At 41.3% G+C, this 9,670-nt stretch overlaps 1 protein-coding gene across 2 annotated transcripts in view; it reads right to left on the bottom strand.

The window, feature by feature from the left end:
• Window positions 1-9,670, bottom strand: part of tdp1 (tyrosyl-DNA phosphodiesterase 1) — a 52,789-nt gene that overhangs the window by 21,150 nt on the left and 21,969 nt on the right. For both annotated transcript variants that reach the window (XM_076300333.1, XM_076300332.1), the window contains exons 11-13: window positions 4,568-4,616; window positions 2,026-2,092; window positions 1,028-1,135 (exon numbers count right to left, since the gene is read on the bottom strand). In XM_076300333.1, the coding sequence (XP_076156448.1) occupies window positions 1,028-1,135; window positions 2,026-2,092; window positions 4,568-4,616 (224 nt within the window). The remainder of the gene's footprint in view (window positions 1-1,027; window positions 1,136-2,025; window positions 2,093-4,567; window positions 4,617-9,670) is intronic.

Genomic DNA, 9,670 nt, shown 5'->3' with positions numbered 1-9,670 from the left:
AAGTCTCTTCGCAACTTCACCAATACTGCTGACAGACTGTCTATTTATGCATGCTAATGCAGCACACTAATGCTTCAATTCTCTGCTGGCTATTTGCATACTGGTAAAAAGCGATTTTTAAGGGATGGTAGAAATTTAGAAAGGTTTTCTGCATAAATGTTGGACACTTTTTATCTTCACCATCAGAGACAGACTGCCTAAGATTGAATGAATAGCCTTTCTGGTGTGACATGTGAACTTAGATAACCCTTCAACAATACTGAATGGATGCAAGTCTTTGAGGCGGCTTCTTATCCTAGCAGGAGAAAAATAAAGATATATTTTGCTTAAAAGAAACCCATTCATAATGTAGGCACAGTAGTTGGCATAAATATTTCACAACTTGTTAGTAGTATCTTGACAGAAAGGGGCCATGGGTTTTTAAGTATAGTATAAATATACTCTTTTGATCCCTTTTGGTCTTTGCATTTATCCCAATCCGTGAATTAGTGAAACACACTCAGCACACAGTGAACACACAGTGAGGTGAAGCACACACTAACCCGGAGCAGTGAGCAGCCTGCTACAGCGGCGCTCGGGGAGCAGTGAGGGGTTAGGTGCCTTGCTCAAGGGCACTTCAGCAGTGAATGTGGGCATAGGAGAGCAGTGCTCAACCACTTTCCCCGCCCGCATTTTTTCTACTGGTCACGGATCGAACGGGCAACACTTCGGTTACAAGCCCGAAGCCCTAACCAGTAGGCCACGGCTGCCCCTAACCAGTAGGCCACGGCTGCCCCTAACCAGTAGGCCACGGCTGCCCCTAACCAGTAGGCCACGGCTGGACAATTTTTTGTTCAAATTTGTCCAGTACAGCATCTTCCAACATCTTCCTTGAGATGCAAAGACATAAAAGACATCTGGGTTGTTCGTTTCTGGGTCACCATGGTTACTATGTCACCTACAGTGCTAACATCACACTATATGACACTATTTGATATACTGTATATAGGATCCCTTACCTACACTGTATACAACGTGTTATACGTACCTTGTGACGAGGAACCAGGCGAGCTGTGTGAAGTCTGGGGATGCCCTCATGTAGGTCTTGATGTGGGGCATCGCATGACTTCGCCCTGTTGCCTCTGCCTCCCAGCGACTGACACACACACACACACACACACACACACACACACACACACACACACACACAGACTGTCAGTTAACCTTGACAGGTAAGGACATATATCAGCAATATGTATGTATTTTTCTCAGAGCTAAAATATAGAATAATATTCGCTGAAGAGCACAATCATCTTCCTGACTGGCAGTAGTACGAGATCAGCTGAGTCACGTCACATGTCAATCAAAATCCTCAGGATTCCATCTCCTCCCCTTCTTCCTTTCCACGGCTTTCATACAGTCGAGATTACAGGGCTGCTGCATGCACACTGCAACTCATTTATCAGTGCTGCTGCACTCTGTCTTCTGAAGGCCTCTGCCATTTATCTGAAAGGTTGTTGTCTTAATTAGCTGTGAAAAACGTCTTGCAGGCCACCGTTTCAGGAGGACAAAAATGACCAAGGTTAATCTGGGCAACTTCTCATCTGTAGGAGGTGACAATAGCCTGGCGAATCTGTCACACGGAGAACCATTAAGGATTTTCAAAACCTGAATCCTTTATGTACACATGGACTGGCCCAAGAGATTTAGGGGGGGATATACAGTACAGTACTACACTAACCAGCACAGTTGCGCTCCTTCAATTGTGCACAACCAGAAATTGTTCTGTGCAGTGATGTGTGTATCTGTGTGCATGAGAGAGAGAGAGAGATGATTTCACACATGGCATAATGGCTCTAAGCAGCGTGCAAACACAGCGGGGTGTGCTGTAACCTTGAGGTGTTTCTATGGAACACACACTCTGTCTGGGATCTAAAAAGAGGCATCATTTCACACACACACACACACACACACACACACACACACACACACACACACACACACAGACAGAGACACACACACAGCGCTAAGCTATGAAACACTTACTGAAAGAAGGAGTGAAGCCAAAGCTGCCGTTGGGCTGTTTGGATGCTGTAGGGCAGGGAGCCTCCAGCTGAACACACACACACACACACAGAGACACACACACACAAAGACAGACACACACAAAGACAGACACACACAGAGACAGACACGAACAGAGACAGACACACACACACACCCACACACACACACCGAGAGAGAGAGCATGAAATTACAGGTGAGAGAGTATAGAGGTAAAATCACTGACAGACACATTTAGATGAAAGGTTTGCTTGAGCTCAACTGAACAAAATGTGCTCCCAATACAAAGACCATTTGTTTCATTCACAATCTGGAACAAACACATACCCTGCTAAAAGCTGCTTATGGTATACATTATAATACACACACAGACAGACAGACAGACAGACAGACAGACAGACAGACAGACAGACAGACAGACAGACAGACAGACAGACAGACAGACAGACAGACAGACAGACAGACAGACAGACAGACAGACAGACACACACACACACACACACACACACACACACACACACACACACACACACACACACAGGCAACTGGCTACAGTGTCTGTACCACATTTGGGTCCAAGTGCCCACGGGGACCAGGGTTCGAGTCCGACCTGGGTCATTTTCCGATCCCACCCCATCTCACTCTCCCATTGAGAGTCTGCTGTTTCTAGTACCATTTTCTTTGCAGTCATCTGCTGGGGCACCAGTATCAGGGCAAATGACACCAAAAAACTCAACAAGTTGATTAAAAGAGCTGGCTCTGTAATTGGAAGTACACTTGAACCCCTAGAGTTAGTTGTTGAGAGAAGGATGTTGCAAAAGCTACTTAACATTATGGAGAACACCTCACATCCACTGAACGAACTACTGGTCAAACAGAGTGTTTTCAGCTGGAGGTTGCTCCAACTTCGCTGTAACAAGGACCGTTATAGAAAATTATTCCTGCCCACTCCCTTTGTGCCGTGAGAGAAAATCTTATGCTGAGAGACAATTGACCTCTCCAGAATAAGTCCCGCCTCCGTAACTTCCGTATCCATCCAACTTCCGGGCGTGGATTGTCTATGAGAAATAACATGGCGTTTCGAAATATTATACCGGTAAAACATCTGTAGGTAGCGAAGTTGAAAAAGCTGGTGGGCAGATTGGCCTACACACTTCTGCCATATAGTTTCCACTGGATTTTTTGATTGTCGGTGCCGTTTAAGTAGTATACTATAGACTATACTACTTAAACGGCACCGAAAATCAAAAAATCCAGTGGAAACGAGATGGCAGAAGTGTGTAGGCCAATCTGCCCAGCAGCTTTTTCTACTTTGTCACCTACAGAGTTTGACAGGTACGATCTTTCAAAACGCCATGTTATTTCCCATAGACAATCCACGCCCGGAAGTTGGATGGATACGGAAGTTAGGAGGCGGGATATATTCTGGAGAGGTCTATGCAGTTTACAACCTCTTTTAAGGATAATTCCGCTTTGACCTAAAGTGTGTTGAAACATAAATACAATAAAATACAATAATAATTAAATACAATTGAATATAGTCTCTGTTAAAGGAGAATTCCGGTGTGATATTGACCTAAATGTGTTTTGAAACATGATACCGAGTGTGAACGTATGTTTCATAGCTCACCTCGGCTTGTCCCCTACTACTACTGGAAGCAACTGAATCCATGCATTTCCACTGAATTATTTTTGGAATCTGATCCCTTATCATACCTGTTTATTCGTAGGCCTACTCGTCGCTCGACTTATTGTGACTAAATTCAAGATGGCGTCGAACGGTAAAATTCCTTAAGGTACTGTCTGTATTAAATCGTCTTGTAAATAAACTACCAGTGCTTTTTCAAAGTTCTCCATGTCTCGTTTTAAATGTCAAGGCCCTCGGAAGTCTACCAATGAAGTATGGAGCTACTTTGAGCCTCGTAAATGGTGTAAAACAGTGATTTATTTGCATGGCTAGGCCGATGCCTGCAACGAAACACTGTTGGTAGCATTGGCTAACTAGCGCAGGATTTCTGAGTGCAGGGGACAAGTCGAGGTGAGCTATGAAACATACGTTCACACTAGGTATCATGTTTCAACACACATTTAGGTCAATATCACACCGGAATTCTCCTTTAACAGAGACTATATTCAATTGTATTTATTTTTTAACTTGTATGTATATACATGTGTGTTATATTATCAATTGCTGCTGTAACAACACCATAATTTCCCTCTGGGGATGAATAAAGTAATCTATCTATCTATCTATATATCTATCTATCTATCTATCGGGTCATTTCCGATCCCACCCCACCTCTCTCTCCCATTTGGTCATTTCCCGATCCCACCCCATCTCTCTCTCTCACTCACTTCCTGTCACAATATACTATCTTGAATTTCCCCTGGGGATCAATAAAGTATCTATCTATCTATCTATCTATCTATCTATCTATCTATCTATCTACTGTATCTATCTATCTATCTATCAATAAAGGCAAAAAGCCCCAAAAAAGTGAGGTGTAAGGTAAGGCATGGGTACCTGGGTATCCCTCTAGACTCGTCCTCACGTTGTCCACTGAGGGGTACACCTGTGAAAGACAGGCCAGGTGGGCATTAACACGTTGAAGTCAACACATCTCCTCTCCCAAACACACACACACACACACACACACACTTATAGGGGTCCAATTCAACACCCCCCCTCCCTTACTGCCACTAACTGCAGTCTTAATCCTTCTTTCTTGAAAATGACCATAATCATGTGTTTACGTAATCACTGACTGGTCTTGTATGTACTCTCTCTCAGACCTCCCACAACAGCCACGCTGGGCACACACGCTGGGCTGGAAATGTCACACTGGATAATTGTGTGAGCTATTCCAACCCAACCTGCCACTTGTTTTTCTAACCCGATCTGTTATAACTCATCAGTCTCTAGCAAAAAATCGAATGTGTGTTTTTTTCTGTTTCTGACGAGGACACTTTCGCATGACAGGGAGGCTGTGAAAAATGAGATGAAAACGAGGACACGTTTTGTCTGGAGTCACAATGACAGTGAATACTAATTCTAAGGCGTGTTTACCGAGTGCAATTAGAGAAATTACAGAACAACATACTGGAAACAAACAAACAAACAACGCAAACATCAAAAACATGTCTTTTATACATTCTAAGACCACAGATGGGATTAAAACACACACACACACACACACACACACACAGAGCCAATGTAAATCCAACTCTAATTAAATAAGAGCCTTGACATTAAACCAAACAAAACCTTGACAGTTAGGCTGGGGTTCACATGAGCATTCAGCTGCATTTTCAACACTGCTTCCTGACATTACTTGCTGCGGTTTAGCCTAATTAGCCAAACACACTTACTAACCGTCAGTATTAAAAGTATTAAACAGTGAAGCTGGGTGAACTTAGCCTGACGAGCCAGACCCACATTAAAATGTAGGTTCTGGGCACTCACCGTTCGCAGTGCTCAGTCCGAGGGGCGGGATAATCAGTTGTCTTTCAAATTTCCTCTGCACGCAATAGGACAGCGCTATGAGTCCCATGCGTTTCCCACCAGAGGAGCTAGTTGGCTAGTTCAAACTTTTGCCAACTTAATAAAAGCTTAACTCATGTCACACTGTTCGCCAACTAGGCTAGTGACAAATGGTCAGAAAGGGCTTTAGTTTTTGAGATACCCCTACCGGAGGTAGAACTAAACCCAACAATGTTTTTTCTCATCTCTATGGTCTCCCATATATGAAATGGATTCTTGGCTAAAAATATTTTACTGCTAAGATTGTTAAATTAACAGATATTGTTATACACCCCAAAACCAAAAAAGGACTAAAATAAGGCATATAAATTAGTGCAGATCAATCACACAAGCTCTGAGAGCTTTGAAACTTGGCATATTCATAGTCAGGGAGTTGCTGCACCTCCTAGAAAAGACTGGATGTGAATATCTTGATGTATGGAATGAATAGAGACATAGTAAACATACACCTAAAATAAGCGGACATGCAAAAAATTAATATCTATGCAGAATGTTTTCATTTACTTTAGCTGCTTTACCAGGGATTATCATAGAAACACATATGATGATAGTCCAAATCACATTATCAGTGGTGAGAGGAATGTTGACAAATTCATTGTTACTGCAAGGTAAGTGCTGCTCTATATTTACATTTAATAACGATACATTTCATATGTCCCAGTATTAAACAATTCATATGAAACACAGATCCAACTGAATCAGGTTAACATTGGAATAGAACACCTTTATTAAAATATTTATATTCACTTGAATTTTGTTTTGGTCAAGTCATTACTGAATAATGGAAAATAATATTGTTAGCTTTTGTCTGTCCAGACCAGCAGTGGACATTAGAGCCTACACTGCTTACTTCACCCCTAAGTAGCTAAACAGTTAGTTGTAGAAACTACTTTCCCTAGCTAAGAAAGTACTTAGCCCTCTGACCAATGTTGCGCGTGTAATTCAACTTGATTTGAATTTCAATGAAAATTCTGAAATGTATATCATTTTTCCTTTTTACTAGTCTTTTGAATTATAGAGAATGTCTTACAGGCATTGGATCCAAAGATTTGTATCATTTGTGGGAAACATTTTGAAAAGGGCAAGAAAAAAGATCCCTATGTCCAAAACCCTACAGTAGAAGGCCTCCAACGCATACTTACCCTTGCTCAGCAGAGAGAGAGATGGTGATGTCCATAAAACTGATATTTTTCTCCTCCAAAATCAAAGTTTCATATCATGTAGAGTGAACTACTGCAGTAAGACAAAAATCAGTGAGCAGCAGCAAGTTGGAAATGTTGAGAGTGAGAGCACATCTGCACCAAGAAGGCTGAGTAGGGCTGATACAACATCATTTCAAATACTGAGAGATTGTTTCATTTGTGGGAAGGCCAGCTCTAGATCAGAACCTCTGACAGCCAATATGGTCATACTATCTGAGCAGATCAGATCTGACTGTCTAGGACGTAGAACAAATGCAAGCCTGTCTTTGTAATGCTGTATCAGCTTTTCCTTTAGTTTCCAGGATCTATATTTCTTGTGTTGAACTATAGACACACCTTCTTGCTCAGCAATGGTCTAGTATGTTGTCATAGCTATCAGTCAAAGAATTGAGTCCTCACTTTTATATCTTTGGACAATACTGTTTTATCAATGTCTTCAGTGAGCTTAATAAAGGCTTTGTTATAGACATTGGTCTGCTTCTTTATTCTTTTCCATGGCTTCTGCTATATTTCATTTAGAGATGTAGTGTGCAAGGCATTTTATGGTATTTGGTATCATGCAAAGAGATCTGGGCATGAAAGAATTTGAAGATGTACATCTTCATCAAGCCTTTCAGAAGCTGCGCGAAGGACCTTGTCTCTGGTACTTGCGACTGTTCCAGTTGAAATTGCTGTCAGAGGTTCTGGTTTAGAGCTGGCCTTCCCACAAATGAAACAATCTCTCTGTATTGGAAATGATGTTGTATCAGCCCTACTCAACCTTCTTGGTGCAGATGTGCTCTCACTCTCAACATTTGCAACTTGCTGCTGCTCACTGATTTTTGTCTTACTGCAGTAGTTCTCTATACATGATACATGATATGAAACTTTGATTTTGGAGGAAATATCATCTGTATAGAGCCAGAGTTTTATGGACATCTCAATCTCTCTCTCTGCTGAGCAAGGGTAAGTATGCATTGGAGGCCTTTTTCAAAATGTTTCCCACGAGCTTTGGATCCAATGTCTGTAAGACATTCTCTACAATTCAAGAGACTAGTGAAAAGGAATTTTCATTGAAATGCAAATTAAGTTGAATTACACATGCAATATTGGTCAGAGGGCTAAGTACTTGCTTAGCTAGGGAAAGTAGTTTCTACAACTAACTGTTTAGCTACTTAGGGGTGAAGTAAGCAGTGTAGGCTCTAATGTCCACTGCTGGTCTGGACAGACAAAAGCTAACAATATTATTTTCCATTATTCAGTAATGACTTGACCAAAACAAAATGCAAGTGAATGTAAATATTTTAATAAAGGTGTTCCATTCCAATTTTAACCTGATTCAATTGGATCTGTGTTTCATATGAAATGTATCATTATTAAATGTAAATATAGAGCAGCACTTACCTTGCAGTAACAATGAATTTGTCAACATTCTTCTCACCACTGATAATGTGATTTGGACTTGAGACTGTATTTTGCCAGTGTTTAATTTTGGACACCTCATACATTGAGTGACAGAACACCCTAACTTGTCATACTATATGTACATATTTGGTATTGTTGGATTCAGTACAACCCCACCTTTCCAACAAGCCATCATATGTGTTTCTATGATAATCCCTGGTAAAGCAGCTAAAGTAAATGAAAACATTCTGCATAGATATTCATTTTTTGCATGTCCGCTTATTTTAGGTGTATGTTTACATGTCTCTATTCATTCCATACATCAAGATATTCACATCCAGTTTTTCTAGTAGGTAAAGCAACTTCCTGACTATACACATGCCAAGTTTCAAAGTTCTCAGAGCTTGTGTGATTGATTTGCACTAGTTTATATGCCATAACTCCCATACGGACAGGCTATATTTTAGTCCTTTTTTGGTTTTGGGGTGTATAACAATATCTGTTAATTTAACAATCTTAGCAGTAAAATATTTTTAGCCAAGAATCCATTCCATATATGGGAGACCTTAGAGATGAGGAAAAACATTGTTGGGTTTAGTTCTACCTCCGGTAGGGATATCTCAAAAATGTGGGGCCATTGTCACTAGCCTAAACAGCAAACATTATCTTATTATGACCGCCGCGCAGCGAAGCGGCGGTCATATAGGTTTAGTCAGATTTTTTTTTTTTTTTTCTTTTTCGCATGTCCAAATTTCCGTCAATGATTCCCGGGACACTGAAAGACCGGGGTAGACGAAACTTGGTGGGCATGTAACCCCATATGGATAGCATGGAACCATCGTTTTTCGTTTTGATCTGTAGCCCCCCCCGCTGGACTGCACCCCCCGAAAGGAGGGTAGGGCAGACACAGTTTTCTGTGAATATCTCGAGAACCGTAAGGTTTAGGAGGACCATTTTTTTTTTGTATGTTGATCTCAAGGGGCCATGTCAACCCATTCCATAACCACTCATTTCATGTATAGCGCCACCTAGTTAAACACAAAAAAGTAAAAATGAGGTGTTGTAATCGCAGGTATCTGTGACCTAACATAGTCAAAACTGCATGAAATTGGAAGTGTAGGATCATTATGACACCCTCTGAATGCACGCCAAGTTTCGTGGAATTCCGTTCATGGGGGGCCACACAATAAATTAATTTATGTTACTATACACCAACTGGCCTGTAGGTGGCCGGAGACAGTTTTCTGTGAATATCTCGAGAACCGTAGGGCCTAGGAGGTCCACCTTTTTTTGTATGTTGATCTCAAGGGGCCATGTCAACCCATCCCATTACCACTTATTTCATGTATAGCGCCACCTAGTTAAAAATTAAAAAGGAAAAAATTAGGTGTTTTCATCACAATATCTCTGGCTGACATGGTCAAAACTGCACGAAATTGAAAGTGTAGGATCATTATGACACCCTCCGAATGCATGCCAAGTTTTGTGTACTTTCGTTCAT

The sequence above is a fragment of the Alosa pseudoharengus genome, unplaced genomic scaffold, assembly GCF_046254945.1.
Source record: "Alosa pseudoharengus isolate Yale_2024_CS ecotype anadromous, Long Island Sound unplaced genomic scaffold, YU_APseudo_1.1 YU_APseudo_1.1_scf_22, whole genome shotgun sequence".
Lineage (NCBI taxonomy): Eukaryota > Metazoa > Chordata > Actinopteri > Clupeiformes > Clupeidae > Alosa > Alosa pseudoharengus.
Note: the sequence above shows the minus strand (reverse complement) of the source record. Positions and strands in the feature narration are given on the sequence as shown.